This window comes from Vicugna pacos, chromosome 5 (genome assembly GCF_048564905.1).
Source record: "Vicugna pacos chromosome 5, VicPac4, whole genome shotgun sequence".
Taxonomy (NCBI): domain Eukaryota; kingdom Metazoa; phylum Chordata; class Mammalia; order Artiodactyla; family Camelidae; genus Vicugna; species Vicugna pacos.
The window spans coordinates 89,396,026-89,422,014 of NC_132991.1; the positions used below are offsets into that span (position 1 = coordinate 89,396,026).

Here is a 25,989-nt window from a genome sequence, read left to right on the forward strand (position 1 = left end):
ATAAAAACAGTCTTTCGTTGTGGGCTTGTGAGCCAGGGTCGGTTCCAGGCGCTTACATCCGTTAACCCGGTAGGCAGCCACCCACTCACTGGAGTGTGTGTTAGACCTGCTGCGATTTTCAGCCTAGAAGGAGGCACAGGCCTTAACAGCCAAGCGCAGCGGGGACCAGAGCCTGGCAGTTGGCCTTCTGACCCCAGGCATCGCCGCTTCCTTGCCCACTGGCTCCTGAAACTGCCATCAAAGTAGTGACGGTAGTAATGGTCATAGGTAAAATACACTGATAGATGTTTTGCGCAAGGCATTGTACTGGTTACTTTTTATACGTTTTATTGTGGACTTTTAGAAACAAACTTGTGACTTAGATGTTATTGCTAGTTTCATTTTACTTTTAAGGAAATTGAGGCTCACAGAGGTTAAGGAACTCATCCGAGGCCATTAATTTGCATCCTCAGTTACTTAATACAGTCTCCTAGTTTCTTTGAGTTAAACCATCATTAACGTGCTATCTTATGGTCATTAGCACCGTTAGGCCCAATAGCAGGATGAAAATTCTAGTAATTATACCCATATTGGGATTTGGAAAAGGGCTTTTGTGGGGGGGCGTGTGGGGGAAGGGTGGCCCTGAGTAAGTTCCAAGTTAGGAAAGAAGAGGAAGATCGATCTGCCTACGTAGTTCAGAGATTTTAGTCCCTCACTGAATGTAGTAAAAGAATATTGACCAATAGCATTTACCTTTGGAATGCAAGATGCTTCAAGGTAAAGAAATAATGTCAATTAAACTAACAAGCTAAAGGAAGAAAAACACTATATCATTTTAGATAAAGCTTATCTGTGAAAATGTAAAAAATATTTTTGATGGCAAAAATTAAGAAGCATTCTTATTAAAATAAGTAATAAGAATTTAGAATATAAATGACGCCATCATTCTTAAGACGCCAAGCAAAAATCCGTAAGTGAAATTATGACGGGTTTGCCATGATACAATTTAAAACTTTGGATGCATGAGTCTTTATAAACAATTCTAAAATATAAGGAACAAATTGGGAATAAATATTTGTAACATATAATAAAAATTTAGTATCAGAATATGAAAAACTACAGTAAGAAAAAGCAGGCAAAGGATATGAAAAGCAATTTTCAGAAGAAATTTAGGTAGCACATAAAGCTATGAAGAGATGCTCAACTGTACAACTGTTCAGGAAAATGGAGTGTGAGAGAATGGTCCTGTCTCAGATCTCCCTCGAGTCCCTGGGACACACCCCATCAGGTGAGGGTCCTTGGCTTCACACAGGAAAGAATTCAAGACTGAGCCATAGGAAAGCGAAAGTAGATTTATTCCAGGTAATACACACTCTATAGAGAGTTTGGGCCACCTCAGAGGGTGAGAGGAAGAGTGATCATGAGGTGAGGGGTTGTTAGTTTTCATGGGCTGGGTGATTTTGTATGCTAACAAGCAGGAGGGTTATTCCAAGTATTTTGGGGAAAGCGGCAGGGATTTCCAGTAATTGGACTATTGCTCACTTTTGGCCTTTTATGGCCAGCCTTGGAACTGTCATGGTGCAACAGGGGAGTGCCAGTTAGCATGCTAATACATTATGGTGAACGTATAATGAAGTTTAAGATCAACTGGAAGTCAAATATTCCGCATCTTTGTTCTGACCAGTTTATGGTTTATATCCTATCCTCAATTGCTGTGTCATTCTTTTAATGGTAGTACCCTGCCTTCTTCCTTCCTGTCTCAGAACTGCCAGGGAATTAATTTAAAACAATAATATGATACCACTTTGTATCCATCAGATTAACAGAAATTAAAGCATAGAACAAGTGTTTTGGGTTTGTGGGGAAACTGGTGAAAAGGCAACTTGTTACTATAGAGGAGGAAAAATATCTTTTTCCTCTACTTGTCTAAATTTTTGGCTGAGGCCCTGTAACAAAAGGCAGATTAACAAGAGAAAAGCATATAAACTTATTTAAGTTGTATGTGTCACAGAGCCTTTGTAAGGAAATGAAAACCTGAAGAATTGGTATCTTCATGCTAGATTTTTGTTTTGTTCTATTTTTAGCAAGGGATGGAGATAATTAGGTTTGTTTATTTACTTATTTATTTTAGAGGAGGTACTGGGGATTGAACCTTGGACCTCGTGCATGCTAAGCATATACCTTACCACTTGAGCTATACCCTGCTCTTCATGCTAGGTCTGATGAAGAGTGGAGGGTGTGAAAAAATGTGATAGGACAGAAAGGGTGATGAGGTAAGTGGTTCACTGGGAGAAATGACAAGGTCTATTTGCCCAGATTCCTCCTGTTGTTCCCCAGTCTTGGAGAAAAGAATGTTCCTTTTCTCTAAGTGGAGGGAGGGTCTTGTAATCTGCTTCAGGGGAAGGTCAGAGAGTCCTTCCTGCACCTGCTTTTTTCCAGTGCATTCAGCTTAAACTATTCACTGTGCCAAGGCGCTGTGTCTTGGGGTAGCATATCCTGATCCCCCTCATTACAAACACCTGGAGAGAAATTTGGCAATTTCCATTGAGGTAAAAATTTTCATTCCTTACATTTAGGAATTCTACTCTTTTCACCCAGCGATAAGTGATCGTGCTGATGAAGAGACAAATATGTGAATCTTTACTGCAACCTTTACAAAAATTATGGACATTTTCAAACACACATTATTAAGTAGAGAGAATATATAATGATTCCCTTTTTACCATAATGAATCACTTCAATATTTTTGCCATTCGTCTTTCAGCTATTCCCTGTCTCACTTTTTTTTCTCTCCCTCTCTCCTTTTTTTTCTTTTTTTTTTCTTTCTTTGGTTTTTTGTTTGTTTGCTTTTTTGGCTTGAGTATTTAATGTGATTCCTAGGCATCCTATTATTTCTCCTGTAAACACTTTATTTGTACTGCTACAGGCTCCATACATGTCATTAGAGATGCTCCACCCTTCCCCGGCCAAAGCTCAGAGGCCACTCAGGCCCCTTCTCCCAGAACTTTGAGTCTTGAGCAGCATTGCCTCCTTGTGGAAGCCTTTGCTCCACTAAGGCAGGTGCCTCTCTTCTGTGCCCCAGAGTTCCAGCTGTCAGAGCACTTGTATGTCCCCCATCCCAGGTTTGGACAGTGCCTGGTACATGGCCAATAGATGGTAGCTGAATGAATGATGTCCACATTGCTTAGAGCTAATGAAGGTACTTGAATATTAGATTAAAATATCCCAGGTCCTCTTGGGGATGTTCCAGAGACTGTGGCAGCAGCTTCCAGGCCCTCCAGTCTAGCCCTAGCCTGTGGCCACCTCTTCTGATCCAGGACACTCTTACCCACTGAATCCCCACTGTCCCTCACCTGGGCCATAGCCTCTTTTCCCACACCCCTCAACTGTCCTACCCTGCCCTGTGCAGAACTTTGAAAGAGGATGAGGTTGGAGTGTTGCATTTAAAGAAGCCACACTGGGGGGAGGGGTGGGTATAGCTCAGTGGTAGAGTGCATGCCTAGCATGCACAAGGTCCTGGGTTCAAGCCCCAGTACCTCCATTAAATAAATAGATGAATAAACCTAATTACCTCCTCCCCACCGCCAAAAGAAAGATTAATTTAAAAAATTTAGAAAGAAGGGAAGGAAGGAAGGCAGGCAGGCAGAGGCCACACAGGAAAACAGTATGGAAATTCATTAAAAAAATAAAAATACACTTACCATATGATCCATCAACCCCACTCCTGGACATATATCTGGAGGGACCTCTAATTCAAAAAGATACATGCACCCCAATATTCATAGCAGCACTATTTACAATAGCCGAGATATGGAAGCCACCTAAATGTCCATCTTTATCCAGATGACTGGATAAAGAAGATGTGGTATATATTTACACAATGGAATGTGACTCAGCCATAAAAAAGAATGAAATAATGCCATTTGCAGCAAGATGGATGGAAATAGAGATTATCGTACTTAGTGAAGTAAGCCAGAAAGAGAAAGAAAAATTCTGTAAGGTATCACTTATATGTGGAATCTTAAAAAAAAAAAAAAGACACAAATGAACTTACTTATGAAACAGAAAGGGACTCACAGACATAGAAAACAAACTTATGGTTACCAGCAGGAGAAAGAGGTGGGAAACAATAAACTGGAGTTTGGGATTTGCAGATACTAACTACATAAAATAGATAAGCAACAAGATACTCAATATCTCGTAATAACCTATAATGAAAAAGAATATGGAAAGAAATATATATATATATATATAACTGAATCACTATGCTATACACCAGAAACTAACACAACATTGTATTGACTATACTTCAATTTAAAACATCAAAATAAATGCTGGAAAAAAATTTTTAAAGGGAATTCTTGATATTTGCTAAATAAATTATCAACATATTTTGTTATGCAGGCTAACTTGGACCTAAGTATCCTAGGATTCACTTTCTAGAAAAGTAAAAAACAGGGAAAGAAGACAAAAATAAAGTTAGCAAGAGAAAAACAAGTAAATTGCAACTTCCTGAGGGTGAGATTGCATTTTCTTCATTGTTAACATATATGCTGTTTAGTTCAATGTCTGAGCACAGTGAGTTTTCATTCAAAATTTAGTCCAAAGAATGAAAGTTCTTTGTGGGCAGAGATATTTGCCTCTTTTTGACTGTAGTTGCTCTAATTCCCAGAACGGTGCCTGGCTTAGAAGAAGTGCTCAATAAATATTTAATGACATCATTTTAAAAATAAATAAAGAGGCCGCACAAAGGGGCATTTACCTTAGAGAGTAACTACCATCCTCAGACTGAACCTTACAGATTTAGGACACTCTTTGGAAGGATGCAGTGGTCAGTGCTGGCCTCTGAGTCTCTTACTTGTGTGCAGGCAGGGTGCAAGTTCTTTCTTTAGTAATGTCCATACCTTTCAGTCCAGTCTGACTTTGGCCTAAGGCTGTTCTGACTTTTGAACCAGGATTTGAACCCTGGTAGCTTGAGTCTAGAGTCCTTGCTGCTTTGTCTGAAGAAGCACACCAAAAGTTTTGTGCTGAAGAGAATTAGACTATTAGAAAAATGTAAATATGTTTCTAGGATCAAATTCCTTAAATCTGTCCTCATTGTTCTTGCCTCTAAAAAAAAGAGTTTTAAAAAAAAGAGAGAATGAAAATAATTATTAAGTATTACAGACTATAGTTTGGGGTTTTAAAACAATCAGTGATAATATTTGCTCATCTTAGAAAAATGTAAAGATAACAACTAGTAGAACAAATAGAAAGTGTAACCTTCACATCAGTGGTTGATGGATCTGTTAAGGTTCTTGGTTGCAAACAACAGCAAAAGATTCTGGTCAACTTAAGCAGAAAAGGAATTGATTGAAAAGCTCTTGGTAGCTCAGAAGAACAGGAAGGTTGGAAAACCCGGCAGAGAAAATGGGTGGAGACCAAGGCAGGCTGGGCAGCAGGAGCCCCAGGGCAGCCTGGACAGGATGCTGCTGTTAGCGCTGCAGCCTTGGACACATCTGCCCCTGTTGTCGTGGGTCTTAGTATCACTTGCTCCAGATGGAAGTCCCAGGTCGCATCATCCAGCTGGCCAAGTGCAAGTCATGAGCCACACAGTGACATCGTGGGTGGAGAGTGTCCAGAACCCTTTCAGCTTCTGTAGTGGGAGCCTGGGCTTGGTCTCCCACCAAGAGTCACCCACTGAGGGATTCCCCACAAGGGGAAGGAAGTGCAAATATAGGGAGCCCTCCAAAAGGGCAACTCCTCTTTAGAAAGAAAACTTGGGACAGAGAAAACTTGGTGGATGCATTAGAAGACAAGAATGTCAGGACTGGGGAGGGTATAGCTCAAGTGGTAGAGCACATGCTTAGCATACATGAGGTCCTGGGTTCAGTCCCCAGTACTGCCTCTAAGAATAAATAAATAAGTAAACCTAGTTACCTTCCCCCACCAAAAATAAAAAAGTAATAACAATTTTTTTTTTAATGTCAGGACTGGTCTGGAAATGCCATCTGACCATGTAAGACTAGCTGTGAAGTGCTGCATCATTTCCATTTCCTGAGTCGGTACTTAACAGAAGGAAGGCTGGGCAAACGCAGCTTTGTTGATGAGACATCTTGGATTTCCCAAGATGTTCCCAAGAATTCTTGTAGTTCCCAAAGAAAATAAACCTTTTTTTTCTGAGAAGGAAAGGGTGATTCCAGTATGTTCACCTCAGCAATACTGGCAGAGAGGGCTGCGTGTGATGGACCATGGGATCTGGGACCCATTAGAAAGGAAGTGAAGATCTGAGGAAGCTGATGGATTGGGAGAAAACAGAGCAGTCAAGAGGCTAGATGAAGTTAAAGAATAAACCTATCACTTAGCAACAGAGCAGGAAGGAGGCAGTCACAGTCAAGAGTTCACACTTCCAGAAATGGAAAAACTGGAGGTCCTGGGAGTGAGGAGGTGACCAGGAACTGAGAGGCTGGGGTGGAGGAGAGTCTCCAGAAACTGCAGGAAAGATCTAAAGCTGATGTCAGGGCGGCAGCAGGCCATCCACGTGGACTTCAGCATCACCCACGCAGGAGTGGAGCAGACAAGAAGTAGAGCCCAAACTCTTGAAGATGGGAGAAGGAGGGATGTGTGTGACCGCAGCTGGGACAGGAGGTGACTTGAGCCCCAGGTGAGCCAGACACTTAGGAGTTGAGGACTCCTGTCTTGGGAGTAGCCCTGTGCATTTGGGAATGCTGTCCCCACTCTGACCAGTGCAGGAGAGCAAGTAGCGGAAGATGCTGCTTTCAGGAGTGAGAGCGGGATCTTGCTGGCTGGCCTTTCCACCTCCATCCCTTTTTCTCCAAGGCTGAGCCCAGAGCTGCTGTTTCTACTTTCCATGGTAACCAGTGACTCATGGCAAATGGGACCTAGCCACCGACATGCTGTGGAGACCCTTGAGAGACATACATCAAGTTTACACTAAGATCTGGTGCCTTCTGACAACTCACAGCCCTCACCTTCCCCAGTCTGCCCAGTGCTTCTCTGCACATAGTAGTCCCTTTGTAAACGCACACTGACCAAAGTTCCTGACTATCACTTAAGAGAGGTCCCAGGGAGTCCAGTCTTTAGCTCAACTTCAAGCTCCAGCCAGAAGCTTGGCATCTGACCGTTCCCCTCAACCACACCCCTTCCCCCGACGCCACCTCAAGGCCTCCTGGGAGCTCATTTCCGAGTGTCACTGGGCACTCATAACTCTGCATAGACTCTTTTCACAAGCTCCTTTCACAAATCCCCCATTCATCTTGTATATAGTGGTTTCTTCCAGAGAGTAAGCCACAATAGTTTTTAATTTTTTCTTTTCCTGACTTAATCCTTTCGTTGAAAAAAACTATAGTAAAATACACATAAAATTTACCATCTTAACTATGTAAGTGTACAATTCAGTATTGTTCAAGTATGCTCACCCTGTTTTGTAACCAATCTCCAGGACTTTTTCATCTTGGAAAACTGATCTGTACCCATTAAACAACTCTCCATTTCCCCCTCCCCTCCTCCCCCAGCAAGGGTGGTTTTTAATTATTTTAAATTGTTTTGACTTTTGCTCATCTGTACTTTCCAATTTTTCTAAAATGAATATTTATTATTTCTACAATTGAATTGCAAAAACTCCAGAACATTACATGCAACCCTGTACAATTTCCTCCACTTTTTAGGCAGGGAACCTGGGACCTGAGCAGGGGAGAGGCTGCAGGGAGGACTCGGCCCGCAGGCCCCATAGCACCCTGGGCACCCCGCAGCTCCCCTCCAGGGAGGCCAGGGTTCCTTGTACTGCAGTCTCCTCTCGGGAGGAGGACGGCATCCAGGGACTGCAGCGAGACAAGTTCCGTCCATCAACTGAGTCCTTACTGAGCACCAGGTCGCCCACGGGGACTGGGAATGGGGCTTTGTTTCAGGACATACTTGTCCAGTCTCTCTTTTCACCTCACTGAGCCCCAAGCAGTCCTCACAGGGTCACTCTTTGCCCTTGGTTTGCCCATGTCTCTTGCCCCCAGAGTCTCTGGCCAGTCGGTCCCAATGCTCTGCTCACCTCAGACCCCCAAGCCAGCCTGTGAGGAGATGAGTCCAGAGGCAGGCAGGGACCTCTGCTCACATGCAGTCCCTCTGCCCTAGGACAAGTGGCTCTCAAGGGGGTGGGGTGGGGAGCATGCGGGGGTCAGGGAGGGAGTAAGGGTTGGGGGTTGGTGAGGACCTTAAGATTTCCTAAAATTTCCACCTTGTTAATCTGAGGGTATCTCTTTTGTTACAAGCTGTGACTTCTGCACACACACACAGAAAACCACAGCTAAGGTGTCAAAGGGAGACACTGTAGAATGTCAGGGCCCCTTTCATTTTGCAAACAAGGGACCAAGGTTTATAAGGTGAGGTGACTTCCTTGATGCCACAGGGCACAGTGTTGGCAGCAGGGCTGAGATTGGAACCAGGTTCCCTGGATCCCTGCTATACCTGCCACCTAGTGACTCTACCAGGTGGAGATCCCAGAGCAGAACGAGCCAACTGGGAGCCAGGGAAGGGTCAGGGCAGAGGAGGGCCCCAGGTGCAGGCCAAGAGCTAGAGAGGCATGGAATGGGCCAGAACCTGCAGAAGCTCAGGGAGAAATGGCAAGGAAAGATTGGGCCACGTGGAAACACTTCAGGTACTGTAGTGGGAGGGGAGTCCCCAGATGGAGTCGCTGTGCCCAGTTAACCAACTGTGATGTCCCTACAGGGGTGGGCCTGTAACTGGGGGCCTGGGGATCTGGAGGGCAGACCCTTAAAGACCTTAAATTCCTTCTGATACTTGGGTGGGGCAGGGGTCACTGAGGTGATGGCCCAAGTTTCTAGGCTGAAATGGGGACAAGGTACAAAGGGGATAGGCCATGAAGACATCCCTGCAGAGGAGGCACATGTGGCCCCCAAAGCTGGGCATGGCGCTCCGGCACCCTGGGGTGAAGCTGCCTCGAGGCTCCACTTAGAAGGGGTCAGTCTCTTGCTGCCCCCCTGGGCCACCGTTCTCAGCCAGAGGATGGGCTCTGTTGCCCAGGGAGCCCGTGTCACACAGGGTGCTGCCTGTGGTCACCCTGCTGAGGCTGTGGAAGCTGTGGCAGGGTCTGTGGCGGTGGTAGCAGGCCCCCAGGCGCAGGGCTTCCCAGAAGGTGTCGCGGAAGCGGCTGGACATGAGGCTGTAGAGCACGGGGTTGGCGGCCGAGCCGAGGTAGAAGAAGATGCCGGAGACGACGTGCACGTACTGGAAGGCCAGGTGCAGGCCCTCGGTCCAGCGGGACACGAAGCTCCACATGAGGCGGTCGATGTGGAACGGGGCCCAGCAGATCCCAAACACTACGACCAGCACAACTGTGGGCGGAGAAAGACTTGAATACCCACCAGAGCCCTCTCAGTGGCTTGCCCTGGGCTTCAATTTGGTCCGCTCAGTCTCACCTCCTCTCCTCTCCCACAGGCCACCCTTGCCCACCATCCATCTGGAATTTTCTGAAAGTTTGCCTGCCCTGACCGTGCCCCTTTTAGAGAGACTACTCTCGCCACCGTCACTGACTGGGCAGTGGGTGTGTGCCCTGGACCAGGTGTGGACACCCGAGCCCAGCTGGCCTGGTCCAATTCTGTCCCCATGGAACCCCGTGCTCTACAGCCTCATGTCAGCTGGGATGCTGAGCCCCAGCGTGACACAGACTGTGGGGCTAAGCCCACTCTAGGTGACATCTTGGGGCCATGCTTGCTGATGTAAGCAGGAGAATGGGGCCCATGGCTAGATGGTAGTAGACGGGGAGGTTATGGGGCCAGAGAGAGCAAGACAGACACACATACCCTACACTTGCCTGCTTTGGCCCTAGAAGCCTTCCCAGCCCCCAGCTCTCCCGGGCCCTGCTGAATATCCTGCCCTGCATTAACTCCCCTTTCCTTGACAACCCCCCACCCCAACCACCAGCAAAAAGCAGGACAGGCCAGCTGAGCGCTCGCTCTTTCTCCCAAGCTTCCCTCCAGCTCTGGTCTTAACCATGCCCTTCCTTGGGTCTCTGCCTTCAGGTTTGCCTTGATTTTTGTTGCTTGTTCCTCATGTTTGCTTCTCCAATTTACAATCTTTCCCCTGCAGTGTCTTCCACCTCACACCCCAGCATGGTTTTCCTCACAGCCCCAGATGTCAATCGGGGCGTTGGTTACAACATCCCCAGCACACAGCCTGTGCACAGTAGGCCCTCGGGAAGCAAAGATGGAGGAAGGAGAGAAAAAGCCAGAGCCCCGGGCCAGCAAGCAAGGCAGCCTTAAGGAAACACCCCACCTTCACAGGACAAGAGCCGTCCCAGATGAGCAGACTCAGCCCCTGTGGTCAGGGGAGCAGGAGGCAGTGGAGACAGCCAAGGGGCAGGTGGTCTTGTGCAGGAGGCAAGCACAAAGTGTCACAGTCACTCCCATCTTAGGGGACTGCACAAGTGACCCTGGCCTCCTGGGCACTGTCCTGGGGAGTGAGAGGAGTGGATCTCTCTGGGAATGGGGCAGTCCCCAGTTAGCTGGCTATAATCCCATGGCTTTGATCAAGGCCTCACCAGCCCTGTCCTGCCCTGGCTCACCCCACCTACCTGATTCAGGTCCTGTGGGACAGGATGAGATAGGGAGGGAATCAATGATTGGCTGAGCATCAGTTTGGCTTCCCCAGGGCCCCTGTCTTTGAAGAAGCACCAGGCCTAGTCCACAGAAAGATCCAGGGCCTCAAGGCAGCTGAGTGTTCCCCCAGCTGGCCCCCATCCACACTTCTGCCCTGATTCTCCTGGGCTCTGCACACCGACCCTCACAAACATGCCTCCTGATGACCTCTTTTAGATCATGGTCACTCCTGTGGTCCCCAGAGAACCACAGACATACTGTAGAGAAAATTCATCATCTTGCCTTTCCAGCACCCTGCTCCCCATCTTTTCAAACTTTGCTTCCCCTGGATCCCACCATGTGAGTCTGTGGGGGCTGCTCACCAGCATCCTGCCACTCTGGCCAAGTGGCAGGCCATGACCTAAGCCCATCAATCAGAATCCTTCCCTGGGATTTTCAATAGCCACTAAGAGAAGAGAACAGTTAGTTCCTCAGGAAAGGGGAGCTCCATGCCCTCCGCCCTGGCTGCTTAGGGAAGGACAGAACCTAGAAATATATATTTAGGAGTAAAGGTGAGAGACCTGCTTGGAGGGTCCAGATCCTATGAACAGCCAAGCCACATGCCTCCGGCCTGCCTGTGGTTGGTTCCATGAGCCAGGGCTGGCTTCATGGGTGCGACCTGTGCATTTGCACAGGGCCCACACCTCAGAAGGGTCAAGAGAGCAGCTCTGCTATTGCTGTTTTGTCATTCTTACTGAGTTTTTTAAACAGGGGACCACAAATTCTCATTTTGCATTGAGTCCCACAAATTATGTAGCTGATCTTGCCGTGAACCATTAACATTTCTTTGGTGTCGGTTTCTCACAAGGTAATCTAAAAAATTATACACCTGCAGTGTGAGAGTGTGCGCATGCGCGCGGGCACACAGTGGGTGGCAGTGGTGTTACTCCATACCTCACATTCAGCCTCCATCATAAACCCAGACACTCAGCCCCTTCCCCAGGGCCCCCGGAAGCCCCAGCTTCATACCCAGTGCCTGGCTCAGCCCCTCTTGCCAGCAGCAAAACTTACACAGCATCTTGGTCACCTGTGTCCGACCCCTATTCGGCAGCCGCTGGAGCCTGCGGCTGTCCCTGGTCCTGGCTCTGCCGTTGGACTCCTGCCTGAGCAGCAGCAGCCTCTCACGCCGCAACCGCAGCCCGATGAGCAGGTAGAGCACGCTGATGGTGGCCATGGGCAGGCAGAAGAAGAGCAGCGCGGTGGTCTGCACGACCAGATTGTAGATGGCTCTTGGGCGGACCAAAGTGCACACGGCCGAGCCAGGCACTGTGCCCCGGCAGGGGATATTCAGCTGCTGGATGCCATGCAGGCTGGTGTTGGGCAGAGAGCAGAGCACCGCGAGGCTCCAGATGGTCCCGAGCACGCGGCGCACGTGGGAGTGCGTCACCACGGACCTGGCCTGCAGCGGGTGCACTACGGCCACGTAGCGCTCCACGCTCAGGGCAGTGACGTTGAGCACCGAGGCCAGGCAGACCGTCTCGAAGAGCAGCGTGCGGAAGTAGCAGCCGCCGGTTCCCAGCAGGAACGGGTAGTTGCGCCACATCTCGTAGAGCTCCAGGGGCAGGCCCAGGAGCAGCACCAGCAGGTCCGACACGGCCAGGCTGAAGAGGTAGTAGTTGGTGGGCGTGCGCATGGCCCTATGGCGCAGGATGACAGTGCAGGTCAGCCCGTTGCCCACAGCACCCACCACAAAGATCAACAGGTATGTGACACAGATGGGTAGGAACAGCTCCATCTGCTGGGGCCCCAGGTACTTGAACTTGAGCTCCTCATCAGTCAGGTTTAAGTCCTCAGGGTCAAAGGACTCCAAGGCCCTGCTGCCATTGCAGGGCACCAGGCTCTTTGCACCCAGGGACCTGTTTCCAGGGAGGATGGAGCAGTTGAGGCAAAGAGGAGCCTGTGGAACAAAAAAAAAGAGTGACACCAGAAAAAGTCACTCAGGGAACCTGGCTCCGTCATAATTTATCAAACCAAAAGTACCATCAATAGATACTAAGGAGGCCATTATTTTATGTAACACAGAGAAGGACAAACTCTGCCATACATTTTAAAATGGCATTACAATTTCAGAGATATAAATATATACATCTTAAAAATAGTAAAAAGTGGGACTTCAATTTTAAATTTCAAGATCTAGTGAAGCCTCTGAATAGTGATGGAGCTGATCTCAAGCATGGGCTTTGTTATCAGCAGCCTCTCCTTGGTTCTCTCCCATTTCAAGCCATTGACTTTGGGAGAGACGCTCAGCTTGGACATCTGTAAAATGGGCACAATACATAGTATCATATGGTTTTAAGAGCAAGGACTCTGGAAACAGCTGCCTTGATTCAAATCCAGCCTCTTGAATTCCGGGCTGTGGGGCCATTTTCATGGTAACCTCTCTGCAGTTGTTTCCATATTATAAAGATAAAGGAATTTAGCCCATGAAAGGTATTAACGCAGGGCCTGTCTGACACACAGAAGGGCCTGATTATGTCACCTCACTGTGAGGACTGAGTCACTGTGGGGATCAAGCAAAGGCATGAAAGGTCCAAAAGCTATAATGCAGATCTGAAAGTTCGTTCTTGTTTCTGTTTTCTATCACCTGAACTGTTTGGAGTTGAAATATTTGCCAGACCTTGACACTGCCAGTTCTGAGGTTCCCTTTCCTCTCTCAGGCTCCTCTCTTTGCTAGTCCACCAGATATAGTAGTTAAGGACCCAAGCCAGGAAGTTAATGACCTGCAGTCAAATGCTAGCTCTGCCACCCTCTTCTGTGACAGGCCCTCACTGTGCCTCGGTCTCCTCATCTATAAAATGGGTAAGTCGATAGAGCCTTCCTCATAATTTCTTGGAAGATTAAATGAGAGAGTAAGTTCTCAGGAGTGTGCCTGACATTTTAGGTGCTCAACTTCAGTGCATAGTAGCATGATCCTTCCTTCCCACAGGCAAAGGAAGCACAATTCAGGGGACTGGGCCAGGGGCTGAATGGGATTCCACTAGGCATGTGGCTTGACTCAAAAAGCCAGGAGCTGTCTTACTGAGCCTGTTCCCCAAACCGCCACCACCACGTCCCCTCCCCTCTGAGCAACTGCGGATTTTCAGGCTTGGTTCCTGGATCCTCTCTTAGGCTCCATTTCCTCTCCTCAGGTGGGGGCTTGGGAACTCCCGGTCCCCAAGTACCTGCACACCCACCGTTCAGCTTTCTTTTTCAGGTCCTTCTTTTTCCGAGATCCCAAGGGTTCTTAATCCTGAGTATCTTCTTCTTCACCAAAGCCCCCACCGAGAAGCTTCCCCCAGCCTCCTTGCCTCTCCGACGCCTAATCCCGCATCTTGGAATCAAGGCTTATCTTCATCCATTCAAGTGGTCCTCTGGCCCCACCACACCCTCATTCCCTACCCAGGCTGCTGCGGGATCCGAGCGGAGACCGCGGAGATGAGTTGGGAGCTCGCAAGCGCCGACTCTGGTTCGAGGGAGACTCCCTCGCCCCCGGGAAAGGTCGTCGCACAGAGCCCCCCAGCCCCGCTGCACGCGTGGCGGGCAAAAAAGACAGAAATACCCCGGGAGGCTGCGAGTCCCCCTGGGAGGGGGGAGCCCCGACGGGCTCCCCGATTCCTACTGCCCTGGGGAGACCCTGCCCGCGCGCTCTCCCCGCCTGGCCGCGTGCGTTCCAGCCGCTGCGCCCTTGCCCGCGCCGGCATCCTGCTCACCTACCATGCCGTCTGCTGCCAGCGAGATCCGGGGGCCAGGCGCCCACCCGCTGAGTGTAGGGCGGGCGTCCATGGACCGATCGACGTGCGGACGCGGCGCCAGGAGCGAGCCGACTGGCGGACTGACGGCGGCGGAGCCACAAGCAGCCCGCGGGGTTGCCCCGCCTGTCCGGGGCCCGGGGCGCCCGGGCCAGGACCGCCCAGGCCAGGATTGCCAATAGGGGGCAGTGGCGCCCCCGCAGGCCACCCGGCCGCTGAACCTAGACACATTCATTTGAGGCCCCTCATACCCACCCAGACCGTAGCAATTGTGTTTTCAAGTATTTGATGGAGCGCTTCCAGAAGCACCGTTACCTCGTGGAACCCTCAAAACAACCCATTTTACAGATAAGAAAACTGAGCATCAGAGAGGTGAAGTCCTAGTGAACTGGGATCTCACATGCTGAACCCATGCTCCAGCAGTCTGACTCTTAGCATAACCCTTATTATGGTGTCCCTCCAGATCCCACCCTCTCCTGCCCCATGTTTCAAACACACCTCCAAGGACGTCCCACCAGCCTCTCCAAGTCAACAAGCCCCAAAGGATCTCATTCCCTCTCTTAGGTGTGGAGATCCCCCCATCTCTGTATCTCAGTCCAAGGACAGCAGTCTCCACCTTCTCATTTCCGGAGCCTTCCAGTCCCTGAGTCCAGGTCCTCATCCCTTCCCAGAACTGCTTCAGGAAACTCCATTCTGCCTTCAGTTTGACCTCCCACAGCACAGTCATCTTCTTGAACCCCCAACAATGACATTCCTCTACTTGAAAACCTACTGTAGAGTTGCCCACTCCCTTCTGAAGTCTACCCTGGTGTTGGACCTCCCCATCTCCACTTGACTTTCTGGGCCTTTCCACTGCTATATTCTCCAGCCCCAGACACCCCCAAATACCTCTCATACATTCAAACATGCCCTCTGCCCCTCTCACCCTGCTTTGGGGTGTCTGCAGGAGGGAGGGAACTGCGCAGAGTGAAGAGCAGTGAATGCCAGGACCCCACCAAGCCTCCTTCTGCTCCTCCAAACCATGCACGTGTAAACTCAGCAGGGAGCACCTTCCCTGCTCAGCTCACCCCTCCATCCAGCTCCTTAGCTGAAGTTATTTCATCAGGAACTTGCTGGCGAGCCTAGAAGCATGGATTGCACAGGCTGAAATGCTGGCTCCTGGGCCTCTTCCCAGATTTACTTAGTCTGGGCAAGATCCAGAAATCCTTGTTTTTGACACACATACACACCCTCTCCAGAGAGCCCCAGCCCCCAGAAGCACACTTTGAGAAGGATGGGAATAGTTAAGTCCAAAGCCCCAGGCCCCAGAAAATCTGCTGGTGAGTTGTGTGGTAGGGAAGAGCCCCTCTGTGCCTCTGTTCCTCTTCCTATAAAATGTGTCCCCATCATTACTCCTATTGTAAGTGTGCTGTGATTCACTGAATGCCAAGATTTAGCACAAGGCTGGCACACAGCAAGCACTCAAGAATATCGCATGGGATTCTGGTGGGATTTGGGTTTGATTATATCCATTTAATGACAACTGGAAGCAAGACCTTCTTCCTTCAGACTTTCGCTGCCCCTCCCTCCTCCACAGGAGTCAATGTGTGGCCTTGGAGACTAGAAGTTAAACATTCTGAGTCTCCGCCAGGCTCCCTTCCCAGCAACTCCACATGTAAACACAGCCCCAGGCACAGGGAGGTTGCAGGCAGCACAGGGGCACATAGTCCCCATGTCCCTGGGGGAAAGGCTTCTAGGGTGCCCCTGAGAGTTAACTAAGCCTCAGATGTTTAAGTCTGGCCGGAACCTTCAGATCGGGGTTGCCATCACATCAGATGAGCAATGAGGGGCAGGCAGCATCGCTGGAAACAGCCACTATGGGGTCACAGACAGCACTTAGCGTGTGATGAGCCTTGTCAACCCCACCCCCTCACTGGAACACTCAGACACTCACACACACTGCCATGACCATTTTGCACAGACTCTGAGCAGCCTGAAACCCACTGTGGACCCTTTGGAGGTGCTCAAAGCCCAGGAAAGGACGGAGAACTTTATCTCTGCCTCACAGACGTAGAATGGTTCCTGCTTGTCAGGAATTCCTACAGCTGGCTGCCTCAGTGTCCCCAAGCCCAGCGCATCATCCTTGTCTGCCCCCTCCCCCAGAGCAGTAAAGCAGCGTGGGGATGGGAGTTTCTGGGCCTTCCAGGACTCAGCAGGATGAGGAGGGCTATAGGACTAGTCACGTACCTCAGGCCCAGGGAGCCTTGCTGCCTGGAAAACGGGGCGGTCCAGGACCCACCAGTAATCAGGCTCAGCAAACATGGAGAGCTGGGAACAGCAAACATCCGGCGGTGGGGAGAGTCACTATGCTTACCTGGGCACCTCCCCAGGCCAGAGACTTTTCCACCTGGCTCTGCTTGGCTGGGCTCAAGTCAGGCCAAGCCAGGAGAGAGGAGGAAGGTCTGAGCCCCTCAGGGTGGTGGGGGGCTGGGACGCACCTCAGTAAGCTGGGTGCATTATGTGGCCATCTGTACTCCCCAAGTCCTCAGGCCTGGCTCCGCTCACAGAAACTGGCTCACCCCCAAGAAGAGAGATGGCAAAGAAAGGCAGGGGACAGTGAGGCCCGGGTGAGAATCCCCACTCTGCCAGCGAGCTGGCTGTGCCACCTCAGACAAGTCACTGTGCCCTCCAGACCCCAGCTTCCTGGTCTGTAAGACAGCAAGGACAGCACCGATCTCTCAGGGTGCTGTCAGGATTAAGCAGGATAACACAGGTTAAAACACTTACGGCTGACACACTCAAGAAATGGTGGCCATAATGGTGGCTCAGAATTCTCTGGAAGATATTGGAAAAATTCCAGGAGTCAGGGCTGGGGTGGGAGCTGGAGGACAGAAGAGCTTCACTTAGCAGGTTGGAAGGGAAGGTCCCCAGCGAGCTGGGGCCAGAGAGCTGTGCCCCAGTGGGAAGGAGAACACGAAGCCGGCCACGGTGTAGGCGGGCCGGGCTCTGCGGGCGGACCTTGGAGACCTCCGGTGATTCTCACCTCTGCCTCTCCTGCTAGTGCAGAGAGCCACCTGGGACTGTCCAGCCCCTTGCCCCACCAGGGTCCTGCGCCCTGGTTCTGAGCTACCCCAGTTTCTCAGGTCCGTAAGGGCCTGGGACTCAGAGTCAGCCACCTCCTACCCCAGCTGCTCGCTGGTGCCCCAGGCCCCAACCTCCACTTGTAGCCAAGGGGAGGACACGGGCACACAGTGAGAGGGCCAGAAAAGGCCTGGTTCTGTCTTGTCCTGAGACTGTGTCCCTTATGCCACCTCAGGGTGGGGCCAGTTGTTACCAGGTACCCACAGAGCACTTCTGGCACCTGCTCATCCACACACCTTCCCAGCTACCAAACCACGTTCAGATGCATTATAGAGGCCCCTCTTAAGATCATCCCTTTTATGAACGCTCATGGTGAGCTCAGAACCAAATCCCCCAGACCACCCACCAGTGACTGACATCAAAGGGCTTGGGAATTTGTTAGTCCACAGTGGTATTTTTGCTTTTCCTTTTAGCTTTTTATATTGGCACAATTTCAAACCTGCAGAAAAGTTGAAAAAATAGAACCAAGAATTCTTATACACCCTTCACTCTGATTACCCAAATGTTAAACTTTTATATTTCCTGAATCCTTTTCTGGAAATGTGTGTGAACATGTGCATAATTTTTCTGGACTGTTTGAGAGTCAGTTGCAAACATAATGCCCCTTTACCACTTAACACTTCAGTTCTGGTTTAGTTTCAAAGTCTTCCGTAAATATTTATTAATCCTGCCTTCCCATAGGCAGTGGTGTACCAAGGGGCGGGTGTAGAGGGAGCAGTCCGCCTGGCAGGAGTAACATCTTTCCACTCAGCGTGTTGTGATAATAGAAAGCAGACCACTTTGAGTTGGTCTGATTACCACCTTACGTTTCTTCCCAGTTATTGCCATTCCCAAGGCAGACTGCTTCCACAGCCAATAGATACAAAAGCAGACATTTTCAAAGTGTTAGTAAAAAGAGGCTCAGGATTACAAAGGAAATTGGAGAAAATAAATCAAAGGATCTAAAAGTAGTGACAAGGTGACAGTTGTTGGTGCATGAGCGATGTCTTTCTAAGGTTATCACAAGGTAAGTAAAAAGTGCTGAGTGCGTCAACAAGCAACCATTCAGTTTGGGGGAGGGCACAGAACACAGGGACACTGAGAGCGGGTGGGGGGTGTTAGGCATTAGGGTGGGCACAGCTGGTCCAAAGTTAAAAGAGGGCCAGGAGTCTGAGCACTAGAAGGCACAGTGCCAGAAGATGCTGCTGCTGAAATTCTTGTTGCAAGCGACAGTGGGTTCTGGTGCCAGGTGACAATTCTGGTTTGAAAATAACAAAAATGGTAAATTGGTGCAGCCACCATGGAGAACAGTATAGAGGTTCCTTAAAAAACTAAAAATAGAGTTACCATATGACCCAGCAATCCCATTTCTGGGCATATATCAGAATAAAACTATAACTTGAAAAGATGCATGCACCCCTATATTCATAGCAGCACTATTTACAACAGCCAACACATGGAAGCAACCTAAATGGCCATCAACAGATGACTGGATAAAGAAGATATGGTACATTTACACAATGGAGTATTACTCATCCATAAAAAAGAATGAAATAATGCCATTTGCAGCAACATGGGTGGACCTAGAGATTATCATACTAAGTGAAGTAAGCCAGAAAGAGAAAGAAAAATACTATATGATATCACTTATATGTGGAATCTTAAAAAAAATGATACAAATGAATTTATTTACAAACCAGAAATAGACTCATGGACATATAAAACAAACTATGGTTACCAAAGGGGAAAGGGCAGGGGAGGTATAAATTAGGAGTTTGGGATTAACAGATACACATTACTATATATAAAATAGATGAACAACGAGGACCTACTATATAGCACAGGGAACTATAACCAGTATCTTGTAATAACCTGTAATGGAAAAGAATCTGAAAAAGAACATATATATGTATATAACTAAATCACTTTGCTGTATACCTGAAACCAACACAACATTGTAAATCAACTATACTTCAATGAGAAACAAGCAAACAAAAACTGGCTCTGGCTAATTTAGGCAGGATTTCCTGAAGATCATCAGGTAGCTGAAGACCCCTTGCAGCTGAAAGGGCTGACAATGTGGCCCTTGGGTATGAGCCCCAGGCAGGAACCGTGTCCCTACTTCTTTGAGGCACTTGATGGACCCCCAGCCCTGGGTGAGACTTGAGATGTCACGGATCCTACCCCGTCTCCGGTTTGGTGAGCCCTCGGGTCTTCTGGAGCGGAGGAAGGCAGAGTCCTCACGCAGTGGGGCATCCACAGCCCCTGGCAGACAGCCCAGGTGCCCAGCAGCTGAAACAAAGCACGCAATTCCCTGCCACCCAGGGGTTCAAGTCCCCTTCAAATGCATCAGCATCAGAGGAGGAAGCTGGTGCATCTCATGTGGACACAGGGAACCTGGTGTTGGGGGTGGTGGGGGTGCTTATCCCAATAGGCTCCCAAGTGTTGACAAAACTTTTTTGGAAAACAATGCCCAGGAGAACATGTGCCTGCAAAGAAGATAAAAGATTTCAGATTTTCAAAGTTGGAAGGACCAGCTCACACTCTTATTTGAAGGAACCACATGGGGAACTGAAAGTTTAAACCCTTCTTGATCCATTTGGACTGACAAAAAAAAAAATAGCAGACTTATAAACAGCTTATTCTCAAGTAGAGAATGTTAATTCTCCCAGCTGCCTTGAGACAGAGATTATGACAAATTGGCTTTAAACACAAGGAAGCAGTGAGCCCGAGATGTTCAGTAACTTGCCCAAGGACCCATAGCTAAGTGCTGAAGCTAAGATTTGAAACTAAATTTATGTGAGTAAAAACTTTTACCTTTCACTTTACAGTTCTGACCTTAGTCCCCCCACTTCCAAAGAGGGTCAAATTTCAAGAGTTTAGACTTAAATTTAAAAAAAGAAAAAGAAAAAGAAAAACCCGTGTGTATATTTAATCCCTCCGGGACTAGGGTTTTGTAGACATGTCTGGCCTGGTTGCCTTTCTGAAGCCCACGCTGCCTTTCCTTCCCTGGGCTGTGAGTTTTCTCCCAGAGCTGCCCTGCCTGGGTGCTGTTGTTCTTCTTGGCCCCGAATGGCTTGGAGGTGGCACCTGCCTCGGGCTAGCCTGCTCTGGCCCACAAGCAGTTGCTCCGCGGGGACAAGCCAGGCCATTGAGTGCCTTTCCCTAGGGTGTTGGTGTCCAGTTCACTTTGGAACTCTTGGTAAAAATTCAAGAGCTCCCAAGTTAGGGCTTGGTGCCTTCCAAGGGGTGACAATGCGTGGTCACAGCTCAGAGACACTGTGAGATGCATTTCCAGGAACAGAAGTTGACTAATCTTCGTCCTTAGTCTGTTGGAGGGGCATGTTGCTTAGACTTTCCATGCCTCAGTTTCCTCATCTGTAAAATGGGGACAGCAACAGACCTACTTCATAAGGTTATTTTGGGCAGTAAATGAAATAAAGGTTGCAGAGTGCCCAGAAAGTGCTTAGCCAGCACATAAGAACTATTTTTCAAATAAGTGAAAGGAAGTGCATGTCTTAGATGCTTGGTACGTTTCTGAACCCAGGGGAAGAGATTTTTAATATTTTCCTTCCAAGACAGCAAGAGAAAATAATATAGATGTTTCTCTCTTTATCCTCTGGGAAGAGGAGATCGTGGAGAGTGAACCAGAAGGACACACAGTCGTCTGCCGTGCTGGGGCAGCCCTCCTCCTCCCGCAGGTGCTCTCTCTGGGATCCTGCCTTCCCATGAAGGCTCTCAAGTTCCCAGAAAGCTCTCAAGTTCCCAGAAAAGTCTCAAGTGTTTGCGTGGAGGCGCTGTAAACAAGGACAGGAAGAGTGGGGTGCAACCAGCAGGACTTCATTAGGGCAGAACCACTTCAGTCGGGCTGAACCCCTGCCGCAGGAAAGGCGCCCAGCCTCACGGGGCCCCAGGAGGACCGCAGCCCCCACCCTGCCCCAGGCCCTGAACAGGAAGGGGACAGGGCCTCCTCTGGAGCGAGGGAGGGTGGCTGCAGTGAGAGCAAGGACAGGGACAGGGACAAGTCGTGTGACCTTGGGCAAGTCCCTTCCCTCCTGCAGCCTCAGCTTCCCGGTCTGTAGAATGGAGGCACGTACCCCTTGGGGAGTGGAGCTGGGCGGGCTCATCCCAGGCACCCAGCAGCCCTGCGGGAGGGGCGGCCATGTCTCTTGGGGCCCTCAATTCTGAAGTTAACAGGCTTATCTCTGGGGAGTAGATTCGGGTAAGAGGAGGGGAATTAATTCTTTTTGTTTTCAGTTTAAAAGATTTTTCTCAACAGTCAACATTTGTTCTTCCTATAATAACTATATACTTCTTTTTTTTTTTTTTTTTTCATTTTAAAAGGCAGTTCCTCATGGAATCCTAGTGGCTTGTCTCTGGCCAAGCCCTTTGTTCAAACCATCATTCGGGTCAGGCCTAGTCTGGTCACAAGCCTTCTAAGGACAGCTTGGGAAAACTTGGACACAGAGATGCACTCCAGCCGGTCACAAACCCTGGCGCGCAAAGGCCCCCTCCATACTGCTGCCATTTTGTCACCCCCAACTGTCACATCCTCCACTGTGTCACCCCTGTCACGCACCCAGGATCCCCAGGCCCTGTGTGAGGAGCCAGAGGCCACCCTAGCCTGCTCCCCTCTCCACTACTCACCCCCCAAGTGTGGGGCTTTCTGCCCTATGGTCCCCTTGCTGGTCCTGGTGCAGAGGCTGGGATAGAAGAGCAACCTCGGCCCAGGCCCAAAACGGACATTTCCTGGCCACCAAGGGCACACAGGAGCCTCTGGCCAGGAGCCTGAATCCAGGTCCTGTTCCTAAAAATAATAATTTTATTCCCCCGATTACAGTGGTACCTGCCAGGTTTCGCCTCTGGAAAGCTACTAGTTTTCCTTTTGGAATTAATTTGTATTTTGTGGAAGGTATTTTGAGATTATGCAAATATCCCATTTCTCACCAAACTCTTACCCACTAATTTTAGCATTCATTTATGATTTTTAGATGAACTAATTACTGGTTGCCAAATGGTGATTCTAATTCTATCATCCCTTCATTAATTAGCTGGCGTTTTACTGTGAGAAAAATTTTTTGCCTCTCATTATTTATTTATATCCATGTGGACTCAGGATTTCCTATTTTATTCAATGAATCGTTATCCATTGTCATTATTTATGATGTTTAAATTGTCCCAGATTTGGCCAGTGGGAACCCCTTCAAGCTGCCTTCTATAACCTTTTCATGTAGCACCATAAATATTTCTGTATTTTCTAGCACAAAAACATATTCCTGGCTCGTCATGTGCTTCCCTGGGCCGGCATGGATTCAGCCATTTTCCCAGGAGCTCTGGTTCCTTTTAAACTAGAGTTTAGAAACCAAACTCTGGGTGCCATGTGTGCTCATTACTACTGGAGCGTTGTCCCCAGGCCCTCTCAGCGAGCTGAACTAGGGAATAGATGTATAAGATAAATGCACATGTATATAAACACACACATACGCACACATCAAGATTTACTTTTATATCTATCTGTAAATATTGAAAAACATGAACTGACATCAGTACCTCTAATTCCAACCCAACACCATAGCATTCATCCTTTTCTATCCCACCTTGAGAGTGAAAAAATGCCTTCTGTTATTTTCAACATGTTTACTTATTGAGTAGACTCCCTCCAGTATTCAATCTTGAAGATCCCTCCTCACCCACTCAAGCCTAGCTCTGAGCTGTCTCCTCCCCCTCCCCACCTCTATCTAAGAGGCATGCAGGACACCCTCCTCCCTGCACCCAGCCTCCAGATAGAGGGAAACAGGCTCCCTCAACATGGATAGGAATTACAACATTTCTGGAAGACAAATTTCACAATAACTACCAAACTATTGAGGTTTATCCTTTTAGTTTTGCAATTTTGCCTGAAGACAATCTAAATTTTCTTTGTCTTAGCTCCTGAAAGCAGAGTTCTCTGGGTACCTCCTGAGCCATCTGCCTGAAGGACCAGACAAGTGGTTGCTAGTTGACTCCCTCCAGGGCTCTTAGCTCAGTGGCACTTCCTGACTATGTTTGTACAAGAGTCCAGAGGGCTCCTTTGTGTCAGAGAAAGTTCTGGAGCAGAAATCAGAAGATGCAGGGCATGGACCCAAGTAGGGACCCTCCCTCCCCAGCTGCAGCTGAAATCAGAGTCAGGCCAAGAGAAGGAGACAGGGGAATCCAAAGACACCTGCTATTAAGGAAGCGGCAAAATAAATGGTGAGATGTGCATATTAAGTAGCACAGTGCATGCATGTGAAGATGAAGGCTGACAACACATGTTGTCCTAGAAAGGCACCCAGGCAAGATATGTTGCCAAGATATACCTGTAAGGAACATAGCAGCAGGCACGTAAATTACTGGGTGGGTTTTTATGCCTCGGAAATTGTTGAAGAATATACGTCAATCAAGCAACAGTGGCCATTTCTGGAGAGTGGATTACAAGGGACTTCTACTTTCTAAGTTAGATGTTTTTTGGTCTTTTAATTTTCATCAGTGTGTATTGCTTGTGTAATCATAAAACAAACAAAAAATCAGTTAAGTAAGTAGTTAAAGAAGTCTGAGGAATCTGCTGAAATAGCTGTTGACCAAATAAGGGAGGAGCAGATAAGAGCTGGAACAAAGTTCCAACCACAGGATAGGAAACACCAAAGGGTGGGCACACTCAGGCAGGGAAGGGGAGGGATGTTGGCATCAGGACAAATGCTGGGTGGCAGTGGGCCTCTCAGCAAGGAAGCGGGACACAGGAGACCTGATACAGGCAGGTGTGACCACTGTAGCAGGTGAAGTCAGTGCCCTCCCCTCGTCTCCTGTAGACATCTGCAAATACATCTCATACAAACTGACAGCTTCCTGAATCTTTTGCTCTCTCTGCCTGAGACTGTTCTTCAGCATGATAGTGTCTCCAGGGTGTTCTAGCTTAGGCCAGAAGTGTCAGGGACTTAACACCCCAGGGACCACCCTCCCATGGAGGGATGAAAATGGACCAATAAATATCTTATGTGGTAGGCAGCTTCCAAGATGGCCCCCAATGAGCCCTGCTTCCCAGTATTCACACCCCGGGTAGATCCCTCCCACACTGATAGGGTTGAACTAGGCAATAGGATATTGCAGAAATGACAGTGTGTCAAACCCCAAACCATAAAAGTCTTGCAGCCTCTGCCTTACTCTCTTTTGCTTCACTTGCTCTTTGTGGAAGCCATCTGCTTTGTTATAAGTATGTGTGTGTGTGGTGAGGGAACGAAGGACTCCTGCCAAGAACCAGCATTAACTTGTCAGGCAAGTGAAAGAGCCCCTTTGGAAGTGGATCCTCCAGTCCTAGTCAGATCTTCAGATGATTCCAGCTTCACAAGAGACCCTGAGCCAGAACCAGTCAACTCAGCTGCTCCTGGATTCTTGACCCTCAAAAACGGGGTGATATAATAAATGTTTATTGTTTTAAGCTGCTAAGTTTTAGAGTAATTTGTTATGCAGCAATAGCTAATACTCTCATACACTCCTGGTAGGAAGGTAAAATAGGGTAGCCACTTTGGAAAACAGTTTGAGGGTCCCTCAAATGATTGAATATAGCCTTACCATATGACCCAGCAATTCTACTCCTAGAACACCCAAGAGAAATGAAAACATGTTTACACAAAAACTTGTGCACAAATTTCCATAGCAGCATTATTTATGGTAGTCAAAAGGTGGAAATAACCCAAATGTCTATCAGTGAACAAATGGAGAAACCAAATGTGGTATATTCATACAATGGAATATTATTTGGCCATAAAAAGGAAGTGCAGATACATGCTATAGCTTGACTGAATGATGAAAAGTAAAGTAAGCCAGTCACAAAAATCCATGTATTAATGACTCTATTCATATGAAATGGCCAGGATAGTCAAATCTATAGTTACAGAAAGTAGGGTAGTGGTTGCTTAGGCTGAGGTGGGTGGCGGTGGAGACTGGTGATAGCTAAAGGGGTGGGATTTCTTTTTGAAGTTATAAAAATCTTCTGAATTGACTATGGTGATGGTTGCACGTATCTGTAAACATACGAAAAACCACTGGATTGTAACTTTTAATGGGTGAATTGTATCATATGACAATTATATCCTATTAAAACTGTTTTAAAAAACAGATAATGAATGTACCACAGCGTTCTTTCCCCCTGGTGGGACAACTGTGAGGTATGTTCCACAGAGTCTCTCAGAGGGGTCCCTAGTAGGACTCAACCCCACTTTCCCAAGGCCAGAACTTGCCCGTTAATACACACCTGATTTTCTTTCCTCTCATCTTTGTCTCACTCCTCAACCCCATATTCTTCGAGATCACATCAGATACATGACTTCACCCAATTCTTGTCTCAAGTTTTGCTGTTGAGGGAACTCAAGATAAAGCAATCATGTTCTTCGGGTTGGGGGTCAAGGTCCCCGGGGATGGGGCTGATTCTGAAACAGGGGAAACTGCCCCCTCGCTGACTGTCCAGGGCAAAGGCTTGAATCAAAGTCCAGAATAGTTACAGAGCTGGCCGCCTTCCCCCC

The 25,989-nt window shown here is 48.4% G+C and overlaps 1 protein-coding gene across 2 annotated transcripts; it reads right to left on the bottom strand.

Moving 5' to 3' along the window:
• Positions 1–7,610: 7,610 nt before the first annotated feature.
• On the bottom strand, positions 7,611–15,377 carry NMUR1 (neuromedin U receptor 1). Of its 2 annotated transcripts, none has more exons than XM_072962134.1 (3): positions 15,279–15,377; positions 11,637–12,262; positions 7,611–9,323 (listed from the first exon to the last, which is right to left on the bottom strand). In XM_072962134.1, exons 1-3 carry the CDS (start codon positions 15,374–15,376, stop codon positions 8,941–8,943), a joined length of 1,107 nt encoding a protein of 368 aa, XP_072818235.1. In that variant the 5' UTR covers position 15,377; the 3' UTR covers positions 7,611–8,940. The 2 variants fall into 2 exon arrangements, with proteins under 2 accessions (XP_072818235.1, XP_072818234.1); XM_072962133.1 differs by lacking the exon at positions 15,279–15,377 and adding an exon at positions 14,319–14,429 and having other exon boundaries at positions 11,637–12,522.
• Between the last annotated feature and the right edge of the window lie 10,612 nt (positions 15,378–25,989).

Excerpts from the sequence above, each read along its gene's own strand:
- NMUR1 (XM_072962133.1), bottom strand. The coding sequence starts at position 14,387 with ATGGACGCCCGCCCTACACTCAGCGGGTGGGCGCCTGGCCCCCGGATC. Across the intron at positions 12,523-14,318 it reads CGCTGGCAGCAGACGGCATG|GCTCCTCTTTGCCTCAACTG; the intron begins GTAGGTGAGCAG and ends TTTGTTCCACAG. Across the intron at positions 9,324-11,636 it reads ACAGGTGACCAAGATGCTGT|TTGTGCTGGTCGTAGTGTTT; the intron begins GTAAGTTTTGCT and ends CTCCGCCCACAG.